At 41.9% G+C, this 15374-nt stretch overlaps 1 protein-coding gene across 5 annotated transcripts in view; it reads right to left on the bottom strand.

Moving 5' to 3' along the window:
* FEZ2 (fasciculation and elongation protein zeta 2) overlaps window positions 1–14058 on the bottom strand; it is a 49764-nt gene extending 35706 nt beyond the window's left edge. For 4 of the 5 annotated variants that reach the window (XR_016395477.1, XR_016395478.1, XR_016395479.1 and 1 more), the window contains exons 1-3: window positions 13775–14058; window positions 9393–9501; window positions 2649–2765 (exon numbers count right to left, since the gene is read on the bottom strand). Coding sequence is in view for 2 of the 5 variants with exons in the window: in XM_022574101.2 (XP_022429809.1) it covers window positions 2649–2765; window positions 9393–9501; window positions 13775–14028 (480 nt within the window). In the remaining 3 variants the exon portion in view is untranslated. The remainder of the gene's footprint in view (window positions 1–2648; window positions 2766–9392; window positions 9502–13774) is intronic. The other variant, XM_022574102.2, reaches the window with a different exon arrangement.
* Between the last annotated feature and the right edge of the window lie 1316 nt (window positions 14059–15374).

Below are 15374 nucleotides of genomic sequence, written 5' to 3'. Positions count from 1 at the left end.
CGGCACTCATCTGAAGCAACCACAGTAGAAGTACACTAAATTCTCCATTAACCAACAGTGTGCAGGAGTCGGTGTTCTCAATAACAAAAATTGACTGTAAGAGTACACACGGTTTATCAAAAAAAAAGTTACAATACACTAAACACAAAAATAAACAAAATATGATTTAAAATGTCCATCAGGATTCAGTAGGCCCTATCAGATCTTGTAATGTCTGAGAAATGATGCTACAAACACACATATAATCTACTTCAGACATGCCAGAACCAGATCATAGTTAAAAGAAAGCAAGTGACAGAAGATTTACCATATACCACACCAAGTGCTCAATCTAAAGCTATTTAATAAAACTGACATAAAATTTAGAAAATACAACAGTGTAAAAAAAATTTATATGAAAAGCAAGAAATTACCTCTATGGTAGCAAAATTTTCCTTTAACAGCAGGAAAAGAATTTCATATATTAATTCAACGGAAAATAAAGGTATATTTAATAATTACTTTAAATGTAGAAGTTTAAAGAGGAAAAAAAAGCTACACGAAAGCAGGAAAATTTCAGAAATATATCTGCTTTTGAAACAATGATCCACTGTCATACGCTGTGTTGCTCAAATCTTACAGCAGTTTCTTGTCCTGTTCCAAATTCCAGAAGTTGAGAAGGATACAGAACTCAGTGAAAATTGGCTATTTACAATAGCCAAAACATGGAAGCAACCTAAGTGTCCATCAACAGATAAATGGGTAAAGAAGGTGTGGCATATATATACACAATGGAATATTACTCAGCCATAAAAAAGAATGAAATAATGCCATTTGCAGTAACATGGATGGACCTAGAGATTATCACAATAAGTGAAGTAAGTCAGAGAAAGACAAATATTATATGATATCACTCATATGTGGAATCTAAAAAATAGTACAAATGAACTTATTTACAAAACAAACAGACTCACAGACACAGAATACAAACTTATGGTTACCAAAGTGGAAGGGGAGGGGGAGGGATAAATTAGGAGTATGGGATTAACAGATGCACACTACCATATATATAAACTAGATAAGCAAGGGATTTACTATATAGCACAGGGAACTATATTCAATATATTGTAATAAATTACAGTGGAAAAGAATCTAAAGATACAGATATATACATACATATATAAACAAATCACTTTGCTGTATACCTGAAACTAACACAATACTGTAAATCAACTATACTTCAATAAAAATAATTTTTTTTAAAAATGGACCTAAGAGTTTAAAAAAACTATTTAAAAAAATACAGCATGAATCATCGAGCCTAACGTATAACACTTAGTACTAAGGAAAAACAGGTAAACCTGAGCGAGTGGGGATTATGCTAATTAGTAAGAAGAGTTTCCAAAATACGCATTTTAAACAGGAAAATGAGACACTGAAAGAGTCTACGGAATCTGTTTCTCTCCGTCTTTTTTTAAATTTATTTACTTATTTATGGCTGTGTTGGGTCTTTGTTGCTGTGCCCAGGCTTTCTCTAGTTGTGGAGAGCAGGGGCTACTCTTCGTTGTGACGCGCAGGCTTCTCGTTGCGTTGGCTTCTCTTGTGGAGCACGGGCTCTAGGCACGTGGGCTTCAGTAGTTATGGATCATGGGCTCAGTAGTTCTGGCTCACGGGCTTAGTTGCTCCGCGGCATGTGGGATCTTCCCAGACCAGGGCTCGAACCCGTGTCCCCTACATTGGCAGGCGGATTCTTAAGCACTGCACCACCAGGGAAGTCCTCTCTCAGTCTTAAAAGCAGAGATAGTTTATGGTTTTCAGGCAGAGTATGGAGGAGACAATGAACTTTCCCTGGAATATCAGGCTGTACCACACTCAGCCCTCTAACTTACTATCTTGTTTTTTAAGCACCATGCTCTTTCCAAGCTTCAGACAATCCAACCACAAATATGACTAAGGAGCATCAAAATGACATATTTTTAACATACTCCTCCCAATCTTGCCACAATACCTCTCTTTACCGGCCTTGTCTTTCCAGCCTAAAAATACAGTGTGGTAGAACTCACAGTCCCAGTAGCCATGGAACACTTGACTTCACGAAGAACCTCTTGCACCACAGTTTGACGATACAGCAGAAGCGGGAAGGGTATTCAGAAAATGAGAAAGCTGATTCAACTGGTTTTAAATGAATACAGGGTTGACATTATTAGAGCATTCCACAGGACTAATGCTCACTTCTTTCCTGGATATACAATAAAGACTTCTAATAAGTGCTAATGATTTCTACACAGGTTTTAGAGAAACTAGATAACTTCTGCACAGATATGGTTTGCCCATGTCTGGTTAAATGTAAAGAAAGAAGAAAATTCACAGGATTTTTTCTGATTCCAATGTAAGCAATAACCCTCTTTTAAAGTAACCCACTATACTGTTTTAACAATGCTTATCTTGGAAAATTGCATATATTGAAAAATCTTCCCAAGTAACATAATCCAACTGCTTCAGATTACATATACTTTCTTCTTTCCTCAGGAGAAAACTGTTAAGCCTGTATTACCAGAAAATACAATAGAAATAAGTAAATTCCAACACCCCATCACTTATGGCCACAATAAGAAATCGTTTTTCAGCCAAGGATCCCTTCCTTTGATGGATGAGATTCTCCTTTGTACCTGGTCTGCCGTGAAGAGGGGCTCGTCGTTAACGCAGGAGACGATGATTGAATGCATATCCAGCTGTTCTCGCAGCTCCTCATCGTCTGAGGTATCAAAGAGCAAGCTGTCACTCGTCTAAAAACAAAAACTACGCACTGTTAAGAGGAGGACATTCTGATCACAACTAAGTCGAAGCATCTGGGTAAAGGAGGCTGCAGAGGGAAGCATCTGCTGAGAGCTTCAAAAGGCAGATATTATTACAGCTGCTGTGTACCAGGCAGTGTGTGAGGTGCTCTGCATAGTCATCTCAAACAAAAATGAGAGGAATGTAGAATAAATATGAAATTAAGGTGCTGTATATATCCCCTCTTGCCCAAACAGACACACACTTAGCTATTTATTCCAAGGGGAAGAGTGTCTAGGAAGTACAAAAATATATGGTGTTCGATAGCAATTTATAGGGAATTATAGCAAATGGGGGGGGCGGGAGACAGGGGCAAATGTTATTTAATTAATGATCTAATAGGAAGATTAGTATATGTAAAAATTCCACAGAAAACATAGAAGTTAGTTTGCAAGTAACTAACTTTAACAGAGTAAAAGATAAGTAATCAACTCCCTGGCAGATGGGAACTGTCCACGCGGATCATACTGAGCCCTTCCAGTTGAAAATCTATCTCTTCTTCCAAAAAAGAGTACTTCTAGGTTCCAAAAATATCTTTAAACCAAACTATGCTGGAGATTTTCTCTTTGCCTTACTACCGTCTCTCTCCCCAGTCGTGCCCCCGGAGGCTGACCTTTATGGGCTACATCAAAGGATGCCCTTGGCTTCTGGCTTCCAGGTGGGTTAACACACTGGTAGACACTAGCAGGAGACTGGAAGGCAGGAGGGGAAGGGCTGGGCATTTATTCTACTGTCTCCCTCCCTACCAGATTCCAAAGGCTGCAGCTCCTGTCAAGCTGACCTCTCCCCCATAGCTACTCTCCCCAGGTTCTGGTAACTCCTCCCTCTCCTTACCTCTCTTCATGCCTAAGGGTGCTAAAGGGCTGCTTGCTGTTGCCACCACCAGGGTATTGCACCATGTCTACCTCATATGGTGTCTCTTAACCTGCCCACATGAATATCAACAGCCCCTATAATAATGACCTCACCTTTGCTAACTATAAAGGCCTGACCTAGAAAACCCAGCAGATTAAAATGGACAAGTGATCATCTATCCATCATGACGTGACCATTCAGACGATGAAAAGAACAAATTAGAACTCTGTTCATCAGAAGGAGTGGCACACTGAGTTCCCAAAGAACAAATGGGCAACTAGGAACTACGTAAGAAGCAACCGTGTAGTTCTAGCAGAGAGTACAAAATTTAAAAAATATATATTTTACCTGGGAAAATTATTTACCAGTACAGAGGATATATATAAAAATTGAAGATACAGTTGGATGGATGTAGGTCCCTACTGCCTCCCTAGCTCCTCACAGGTCTGAAGTTTAATGGTGAATACACCCCACAGAATAAGAAACCTGCAGGTGAGAAGTGCAAAGAAAAACACTGACGTGCTGCCTTTCATAACATTAGGCTGGGAGAGGAGCCACATCAGCACTCCAGCTCTATCTGCTACCACATACTGCAATGCCATGCTGCACCACGGGGATGACACGCCCCCACATTTGATTTCTCACTGCACCATCAGGCTAGGAAAGGCCTGGACATGGCCTTCAACATATGAAATTTCAAAAAGCTGTGTGGGGGAAGAAAAAAAACCCTAAAAGCTTCCAGAGAGAGAAAAACAACACATTAAAAGGATCAGAAATCAACACGTCATTTGAATTCTCAACAGCAACAACAGAGAATTAAAAAATCAATGCAATTTCCATGTTTCAATAAATTCCACCCTAGAATCCTATATCCAGCTAAACTAACAATTCGGTAGGGGGTTAGAATAAAGAGATTTTCAGACATTCAATTTCTCAAAGAATTTACTTCTCAGGTACCCTTTCTCAGAAAACCACGCAGAGTATGTTCCATTAAAACCAGGAGGAAAACCAAAAAAGGAAGCAGACATAGGATCTAACACAAGAAAGAGGTGAAGGGAATTCTTATAATGACAGTGAAGTAAAGATCCCAGAATGATGACTGTGGAGCTAAACTAGAGAGTAGCCAGTTCAGATTAGAATTGTTACTGCAGAAGGAATCAAGAAAAGCATGAAAGAAAAAGAGAAAGAAAGCCTGACAGATTACCTAGTGTGTTTCACTTACTAAAATGACTTTTATGGCTCTGTTGAGGTTTAATTAGTGAGCTAATGATAACCTAGATCAACCACAAAAAGGCAATTATTACTACCTTAACAAAAAAAAAGAGGACACGCAATCATAAAATGTACTTATATGTGAACATTTATATAGTCAATATAGAGCTTCCCTGGTGGCTCAGTGGTTAAGAATCCACCTGCCAATGCAGGGGACACGGGTTCAAGCCCTGGCCCAGGAAGATCCCACATGCTGCAGAGCAGCTAAGCCCATGCGCCACAACTACTGAGCCCTTGTGCCACAACCACTGAAGCCCGTGTGCCTAGAGCCCATGCTCCACAATAAAGAGAAGCCACCGCAATGAGAAGCCCGCACACCGCAACGAAGAGTAGCCCCCACTCGCCGCAACTAGAGAAAGCCCGCGTGCAGCAACAAAGACCCAACGCAGCCAAAAATAAATAAATTAATTTTTAAAAGAAAGGTCAATATGAATTATGAAGGTTAATATAACCAAAAATTTTGACATAATTATATTGGGAAGATGAGGGAAGCAAAAGTTTTTGTGAGGGTTGTGGTTGGACGGCTAGAGGGAAGACTTTGAGAGTGCTAAACCCTCATCCTCTGGGTAGAAAGTAAATGAATAAAGTCTAAAGTTGAATAAAATCAAGTAAAATGATAGGAGAATGTTATCTGCTGGATGAAAAGTTGAAGTAGTTGAAAGCGGTTGCCTCTGGTAAATGGAAGTCAAGGATTATGAGGTAAGTAGGGCAGAGGCTGCTTTTTCATGTTAAGTCCTATAGCTTTAGTTCACTTTTTTAAACTAGACAGTTATCCTGTTAATAAGAAAGGAGAAAGGTCAAGAGATGTGGCTCTTGATGAGAGAGGATGTTTGATTTCAAGATAGTATAAGTGGAGATGAAAAGTGCCACACAAGGGTGTACGATGATGTAGAGTACCTAGCAATTACATTCACTGATCCTAAAACTTCAACACCCTCCCCCAAAATCACAACTCTATGTGGTGACTTGAGGACCATAGTTTTGTCTTATTTTTCCCCCTTATAGACAAGTGAAAGTTTTAATTTTAAAATTACTCCTAAGGAAGCCATTATTATCTTCTGTTTCTACTCCTGAAGATAAAAAGGTGCATTAAACAAAGTCCCTGTCCCTGAAGAAATCCTCATGATAGAAGGAAAAACACAGCACAGGAGATGTTCCTAAGGCAAAATGATTTAGAAGCATTCTATCACATAAGCATGATCAAGAATGGCACTGGATTTAGAACAGGTTTACAGCTATTGCCAAAACACATGAGTGATACCAATAAGCCATTAGAATAAATTTCCATGACAACAGAAATAATGATCCCAGACCATCTTTCCAGAGAGGGAGCCAAGCCCATTCCCCACAGAGATGGCATATGCTAAGGGCTGGAATCCCTTTCGGGCTTTGAAAACTAACCTTGGCTGTCATGGGTATCATCATTCACGCTCCCATTCGGCATCAATGTGCCTCTTTGCCAAGCATTCCCATCACTCCTTCCTATGCCAGGTTTAGATACAGAGCCATGGTTCTGTTTCCCTCTATAAAACTGAAGCTGCCTCAAATGGAAAAAATGTGCCCATGTAAGAACTTGGAATGTACCAGTTGCCTTACTCTAGAAAAGACCCATCAAATTTAGAAGTGTGCCATCTTAAACATCAATGAAAAAAAATTAAAAACAAATCTAGGGAACTATGGTTTCCTGTTTTTCTCATCCTAACCAAAAAGAAACCTCTTCCCCTTTTGTCAAAAATTTCATATAGGGGACTTCCCCGGTGGCGCAATGGTTAAGAATCCGCCTGCCAATGCAGGGGACAAGGGTTCGAGCCCTGGTCCGGGAAGATCCCACATGCCACGGAGCAACTAAGCCCGTGCGCCACAACTACTGAGCCTGCGCTCTAGAGCCTGTGAGCCACAACTACTGAACCCATGCGCTACAACCACTGAAGCCCGTGCTCCTAGAGCCCGTGCTCCGCAATGAGAGAAGCCACCGCAATGAGAAGCCTGCGCGTCACAACGAAGAGTAGCCCCCACTTGCCTCAACTAGAGAAAGCCTGCGCGCAGCAACGAAAACCCAACACTGCCAAAAAATAAATAAATAATAAAATAAATTTTTAAAAAAATTTCATATAGACACTGTTATACAACTGGAATAATCTAAAGAATGCTTCTGGGGCTTCCCTGGTGGCACAGTGGTTGAGAGTCCGCCTGCCGATGCAGGGGACACACATTTGTGCCCCGGTCCGGGAAGATCCCACATCCCGTGGAGCGGCTGGGCCCGTGAGCCGTGGCCGCTGAGCCTGCGCATCTGGAGCTTGTGCTCCGCAACGGGAGAGGCCACAACAGTGAGAGGCCCGCGTACCGCAAAAAAAACCAAAAAACACAAAAAACATTAATTATATGCTACCTAATAACATGGTTGCTTCTTACATCGTACCTTGTTCTTCAGGAACTTAATGTGTGCTATTCATTCCTGAGGACTAGACTTCTCATCTCAGTTGTATTCATCACCTGGGTAGTCATGTCAAGACAGACAGATGTTAGATGATCACTTGTCCATTTTAACTTGCTGAGTTTTCCAGGTAAGGGTTTCACAACCAGTACTAGTACTAAACTCCACATCATTACTAATCACTACCCTTGGCTATGCCATTGCTCTAGCATTGAAAACAGTCAAAAGGCAGATAAAGGGAGTGACGTCCCCAGAGGTAACCAAATAACAATATTCATTGAAACTGGATTAGAGTGTTCCATTCATGCTACTAATGTACTTCCCTTTGAAACTATGAAAAGATCTCTTCTCTACTATTTTTTTAATATGTCAAACAAAAAAGTACTCACTGACTGGCGATTGTGGATTCAACACTATGTTAAATAATATAGAAAACATTTTTAAAACACTTTCCACCATGGTATCTGAACTTATATAGCCTCACTGATGAGATTATTCATTTGTTCACTCAACAAACACTTGTTTTAGTAATCAGTATGTGCCAGGCACAGTGGTGGTTACTGAAAGACAAATACAAAGATACCTACCAGGAGGTTACAATCTAATGACAGACCCAGATATATAATAAGAGAACACAATAATGGTTTGAGACACGGACAAAGCACTGTGAGGACCAGCTCGCAGGAGACTAGGGGGCTAAATTCTGTGGGACAGATAAGTCCTTTACGATTTTCACACCCCAACAAGCGTAACCGATTCCCACAGAGAGGAGTGCATTTTCCTTCCATGTCAGGATTGAGGCCATGGCAAAATGACCATCTGTCAGAGACGCTGTAGATGGGAATTCCCCCCAAATGAGAGACTGGATTAAGTGTCCTTTAAAGTCCCTTCCAACTCTAAAATTATATAATTCCATGAGATCAGCAAAGGCTAAAACAGTAATAGGAAGCTTCAGAGAGGAAGGGAAACTTGAACTAAGCCCAGAATGATAGCTGAGATGCAAATAAACAGAAGACAGATCATAAAATATTTTGTTTTATTCCTTTCCCTAAATGTATGTCAGGTCAGCCTGCAAAACAGCTTAAGGGGATTAATAATTGGAACAAATCCTATATCTACTAGAATACAAAGAAATATAGTCAGAATTATATATTTTACGAGAAAATAGTAGGGAGCAAGCTTTTCTGAATCACATTTTTAAGAAAATCATTTCAGAAAATGATTTAAAATACTCACAGCCCTACTGCATTATACTCCCAGTAATTGCACAAATACACTTAATGAAATACAGAGCATGCTAAAAGACCTGGCATGAGCTTACACTGCTATTTGATGAAGAATTTAAAGAGTCAGGCTCTGAAACTTCCATTTGGCCTCGTTTCTCATCAGTTTTAAACCACACTGTGATTTTCCACTTAAAGCAATTCTCTTCGTTTTTCTGTCCGCCTTGTTGTCCTATCACCTGTGCTCACACTTCTTACTCAAGGTATCTTCACTTTCAGTTCCAAGACACATCTAGCAGCCTCCAACAGTTAGCCAAGAACACATTAAAAAGCCAAGAGCTGAAATCTTTTAAAGGTTCCCCAATGTTCACAGAAAAACACAATCTTCAGACGATATGTCACACCTAGCAAGTCATTAAATTCATCAGAAAGTTAACTCTCTGTAGATATTCCAGTACCCTCTATATATTAAATCAAAGGCTAGGGTTCTGACTGTTCTCAGCACATCAATATTGTTATTTAAGCTGGAAGAAAATGCTGATCGCTGCTGTTCATACACAGGTGATGAAAATTTACCTAAACATAAAGTTGAGTGTGTGCTGGGGAAGAATTGGAGGGAAGTGCTAGCAAGCTGACAGTAGCAGAACCGAGATGGCAAAAGAGGGCCACTCCAATTGCCATAAGCTTGGAAATAAGAAGCAACTCAACCAATTGTGGTTAAATAGAAATGCTACTTTTTAGTTCCATTATGAGAATCAGTTATTCAGAAACTACTGATGCAATTCCTAACTTACCCTTTTTTCTGAGAGGTTCAGAGTAAGCAAATGCAAGGTCCTAGTATGGGATGACTTCCAGTCTACAGGCATTACATTTCCGTAATTATCTGTCAGGGCATTCCAAATCCTTAAAAAGAAGAAAACTACAATCAGTGAAAGTTAACATTCTGTACGTCATTATTAAACAGATACCTAGTACTACAGTGAAAGAGAGAACAAAAAGCATCAGAGCAAAGAAACAGAAGGCTATTGTTTCTCAGAAAAGCATCAACAAAGTAGAGGCTCCAGGGCTTCCCTGGTGGCGCAGTGGTTAAGAGTCCGCCTGCCGATGCAGGGGACACGGGTTCGTGTCGCGGTCCGGGAAGATCCCACATGCCGCGGAGCGGCTGGGCCCGTGGGCCATGGCCGCTGAGCCTGCGCATCCAGAGCCTGTGCTCCGCAACGGGAGAGGCCGCAACAGTGAGAGGCCCGCGTACCGCAAAAAAAAAAAAGTAGAGGCTCCAGAATAAGACAAAAGAAAAGTCCTGTCATTGGGCCTGACAAGAAGTCCTGAGGGAAGGTGACAGGACATAGAAAACTCTCACAAAGTTGAGAGCTGACATTTCCAGAAAACTCTCACAAAGTCGAGAGCTGACATTTCCAGAAAACTCTCACAAAGTAGAGAGCTGACATTTCCACTGTATCGTGTGCCAGGCTCTAAGTAAGCAATTTACATACATTAACTCATTTAATCCTCAAAAACAGTATTATGAGAACAGTTATTATCCCCATTTGACAGACAGAAACTAAAGCACAGGAAGGTTAAATAATGTTTCTCAAGCCAAAAGAGGTAGTAAATACACTGTGCTTTATACTTATTTTTCTCTTGTAACTTCCGAACATACAGACTATTTCATAGAATGAATAATCTCTCTCTAACCGAAAAGAATTTTCTGGAGAAAGAATTCAGTCTCAATGTGAGACTAGGGTTTAATATCTAATTTATAATAGGCTAAGACTAAGATAAGATGAAAAGGGAAAGAAAGGGAGTTCACAATAAAATGCAGATTATACCCAGTGCAGTTACCCTTCCTTATTATCAAACAGCATTTTGGGGAGGCAACAGGGTAAAATGAAAAGGGTACCTGACTAAATTCAGAAAACAGACTTGTCTACATTCATCCTCAATGTGTCTTTGACTGTGTCCCTTAACCTCTGTAGGTATTAGCTGGACTTTTTAAAACGAGAAGCTTGGACAAGAATAGCAGACATTCCTTCCAGCTCTATTACTCTAAGCATTAATTCAAATGAGTTGTATTGAGAAAAGTCCCAAACCACAACAGAAAAAGGACTGCAAACTCCAATTTCATGACCAAAATTCATTTCAGCCCCAAAATATTAACCAGTATTTTTGTTAAATGACATTATATGAAAAACATGAGTTCAGAAATATAAATGAGATGAAATTTAATTAGGGTAAGTAAAGTTAAACACTACACATATAAGCTACTTAATGGCCAGAGATACTCACATAGAAGTCATAAAGAAAACAACAACAAAAAAAAAACACCACCCTAACATTTATAACAGGTATCCAATTGTGAATAAGCCACTAAAAAATTGGGTGGGTCTCTTTTCCAAGCATGTAAGATACTAGGATACAAAACCAAGACCACCAGGGACATAAAAATAAGAATGCAAGCTTTAAAATAGAGAAACAACATACTGATTTAATGAATTGGGATTTGGTGCTAAAGAGAAGAAGCAATGTGACCACAACTGCCAAAAATCCCAAAATGATGTTTGGCTTTGGAATGCACATTAGCCGCAATGAAAGTGTGAACCCAAAAAGCTCTAGAAAACTGGCTCATTTACCCAGAAAATCTCCCATATGCATGGTTCATTCCTATCCTCCTCTCTGCAGGAATCATCTCCTCTAATGCCAGTATGCTCAAATTGGAAACAACACTTCTGGATGCTAAACTTGCTGGGTTTCTGGCCCACATCTTCCTGGGTAAAAGATTTGCCAATACTGAATAACTGACCATGTATCTAACCCTGCGTAGGAACTACTAGCATATTCTAGTAGGTGAAAACAGTCCAGAGTTTTTGAGGTTTGTTTTGTCTGCTTGTTTGCTCCTTCTTAAATGAGGCTATAATAAAAGGACAAGTGGAGTGGAAGATTTCATGTAGAACTGACTGTGGGTGAATTTGATCTACCAAGAAAATGAAGCACAATTCACAGTCCTCTATCTTCACCAGGGCCAGAACATTTGTGGTTGGAAGGACATAGGGCCGAGTTAACTGAAAGATCTGTAGAATTCTCCAGTCAAGACATGAACTGCCTTCGTCCTTATCATAAAGTATTACAGCCAGTCATAAACAACTAGCAGGGCAGCTCTTTTCCAAAGGTCAAAGTGCTGCTGACATTGAATCCCACACCAGACCCTTCTAAAGTAAAACTTTAGCAGATAAGCACAATCTGTATTTAACCAAAACTAAGACCGGGACTCAGAAGTGAAATAAAGTGCCCTAAGGCAAGGCACTATCTGGGTGAAAGAATTCTCAGCTGTCTCTAGTCAAAGAAACAGGAATGGACTCTATCAAGCAATGGAGAGCAGATTTATGCAATAGAATAGGGACAATGAGAGTGGTGAGCAACCCCAGCTCAGAAAAGAGAGACAGAGATTTCTTATGCATTCCCAAATCAAGGGACATGCTGTACCACCAACATCTACTATCTACTAAACCATTATCAAGAGTAACAAAACTTTTAAGTTTTATATCACCTGAAGATTTAAGCAAAGGCTAAAATACACTACTTTTCAGACAGTACAGGTGATGCAAAAATAAGGAATCTTATCTGTGTACAAACCACTAATCTGTTTTGAGAAGTTATTCTTGATAAACCCAAATATATAATAAATATAATTTTAAAATCCAGAGAATGTCCTGAGTCTAGTGATTCCAAGTATATAAATCTATTTATAACACTACCTTCTCTTTGGGAATAGGCTGTTTAAAATGTCATCTTTTGCCACTGACTGCATGCATATCTGTGTGTATAATATCCAATCAAAAACGTTTCCTTTTATGCCTGGGCAGAACACTGTACAGAGGCAGCAATGAAAAGATATGGTCTCCAAGCATAGCTGGGCCTGAACCACTGCTATGTTTACAGGCCCCCATTCCCAACCCCCTCTTCCTAATAAATCTTCTGATTCACAGAGGAAACTGACAAGCCCCTTTCTATGCCCATGAATCCTTCTCTCAAGAATTCTTCCCTGACCTCTCCATCCCTTCAATGCTCTGAAAACCCACCCCTACCCACAACCTCAGTGTTTACTCCATAATTTCACCCTCAGCCTCTCCAGGGTTCCTCTCCCCCTACATTACAATATGGTCAAATTCCCTCACTCTCATCATTCCTTTCTGTATCTTCTGGAGTAAAACTATGGTACATAATTACAGCCCTTATCTAACCAAATTATAACTGGGTTTCTGGGCAGTTAAATAACCTCTGTCCCTCCATTCTCCTAGCTCTCATAAAGCCCTGCGAATTTCCTATCATTGCACTTAGATGATTCTGTAATAATTACCTGTTTATGCATTGGTCTCCCTACCAGACTAGGAGATCCTTGCTATTAATAACCAGAGCTTTTGCCTCTGTGGGAACTCACACTCAACCTGGGCTCTCAGGTGGAGCCAATAAATTCCTGTGGCAAAAACGCTGCTGCAACGTCGGTACCTTTGCATGTGCTATATCCCTGAGCTAGAATGCTAGACTTTTTTCACCTGCCAGGCAAACTCCCACTCACCCATCAGGGTCGTTTTCACACTTCTTTCCCTATGAAGTCCTTCCTGACTCTCCCCCTCTCCCTCTATATTTTGTACATATATCCATTAGAGCGTTTGTCACACCCATACAAATGTTTGTTTACAAATCTAGCTCCCACCCTAGATTGCCCTCTGCTTGAGAGGGGTAATGTCCAGTCATCTTGGTATTCCCAGTGAGAAGCAGCCTCTGGCACGTAGCAGGCGCTTAAAAAATGCTGGTTGAATGAATGAATGTCTACACATGTACCCGAGGAGATACTATCTCTAACTACGGGGCTCTGTACAAGACTCCGCTCCAAACCAAACAGGGATTGGTTTCTAGGAAGGAGGAGGACGTTTAAGGGCTCGTTGGGGGCCAGGGGAGCAGGGGATTTAAATCGCCAGTGGCGCAAAGGCCTAAAGCCCCAAGGAAGGAGATAGGAGAACACGGAGGGGCGGGACCCCGGAGTTGATGGAGGCGGAAGGAGGGTGCGGGGAGGAGCCTGCGGCCAGAGTCCCGCCGAGGCTGCTGACTGAGAGCCGGCGGGCAGGGCGAGGGGCTGGACGAGGGGCAGAGGAGGCTCCCGCCCGCGACCCGCACTCACTCGTCCCCCTGCAGGAGGCTGCACTCGGTGATGGGCCGCACGGCCGCCCTGGGGGGCTCGGCACCCGGACCGGAGGGACGGAAACACAGGCTCAGCTTTTCCTCCAGGCTGCAGGCCAGCGCTGGGAAACCGTCGCCTCCCCCGCCCGGCCCTGCTTCGGCCTCGGGGCTCGCGTTACAGTTCTCCTGGTCCTGGAGGCTCAGGGCCGGCTCCTGGAACTCATAGAAATCCTGCCAGTCCCCGTCCGCCGCCATCGCCGCCTGGTGCAGTCGCGCGCCCCGCCCCAGCCCGCCCCAGCCCGCCCCACCCCGCTCCAGCCCGCTCCAGCCCGCTCCAGCCCCGCAGTCTGGCCCCGCCCCCGAAGCTCCGCACCGCCCCGAAGCTCCGCACCGCCCTGAAGCACCGCCACGCCCGAGGCCCCACCCCCCTACCTCCGGCGGAGGCTTGGACCTGTCCGGGGCCTCGCAGCCCCGGGGTCTTCCCTTTTCCTGAGTCTTCTTTGAGCTGAGAGCCGGTCCCGGTAGAAAGGAAAACTTTAACTGCGTTGAGTCACTTCCCTATAGTCTATCATTCAGGAATAGCTTTACTCTAAGATTTCCTTAGTGGGAACCTGGCCTAAATGTGGCTAAAATAAAGGACTTCTTTAAACTTGCACCCGGTGTCAGATTACTCCCCAAATCATTTCCCCAAAGTAACCTGGCTCCTTTGGTAACTTTACAACCAGAAAAACAGCCATTGTCACTTGGAAATGCTTAAATGGTACCAAAATTCATTCCACAAATATTTTATGTCTCCCACGTGTAAAGCACGTGCTAGACCCTCTGCAACATACAAAGATGAACAATTATGCGAGTTAATATTTGCAAAGCACTTGGAACAGTGCCTGACAGTAAGTACCAAATGTGTATGTTTTATAACTAATATATGACTGCTCCCTGCAACGGGCTTACTATGCAGTTAGAGCGATAAAACTGGAAAACGTTTATACCAAAAAGTATAACTGGGAGTAGAGAGTTACTGTTTAACGTGTATTGAATTTGTTTTGCAAGATGAAGAGCATTGGAGATGGTTACTCAAGAATATAAATGTACTTAATACCACTAAACTGTACACTTAAATATGGTTAAGATGGTAATTTTATGTTATGTGTATTTCACCATCAGAAAAAAATTAGGGGAAAAGATATAATTCTAAGGGAGTGTGAATATGTAGAGGCAACAAATACCTAGGAGCTGATAGAAGCAGTATCTTTGGACTGCAGTAATCAAATACTTCCTTTAGGAATCAGAACATAGTTGGGTCATAAAAGATGAATTCCTATTCTGAAAAATAAATACGAAGTTAATAATAGAAAATAAGATTTTCCCAGTATGCTCTGTCCATGTCTTGACAACGTGGAAACCTATCCTCAAGAATACACGTTAGGGGCTTCCCTGGTGCCGCAGTGGTTGAGAATCTGCCTGCTAATGCAGGGGACACGGGTTCGAGCCCTGGTCTGGGAATATCCCACATGCTGCGGAGCAACTAGGCCTGTGAGCCACAGCTACTGAGCCTGCGCGTCTGGAGCTTGTGCTCTGCATCAAGAGAGGCCCGCACACCA

The sequence above is a fragment of the Delphinapterus leucas genome, chromosome 13 (assembly GCF_059928025.1).
Source record: "Delphinapterus leucas isolate spDelLeu-1000000601 "Yukka" chromosome 13, BTC_Dleu_Yukka2, whole genome shotgun sequence".
Lineage (NCBI taxonomy): Eukaryota > Metazoa > Chordata > Mammalia > Artiodactyla > Monodontidae > Delphinapterus > Delphinapterus leucas.
This window is presented reverse-complemented; position numbering and strand designations above follow the sequence as displayed.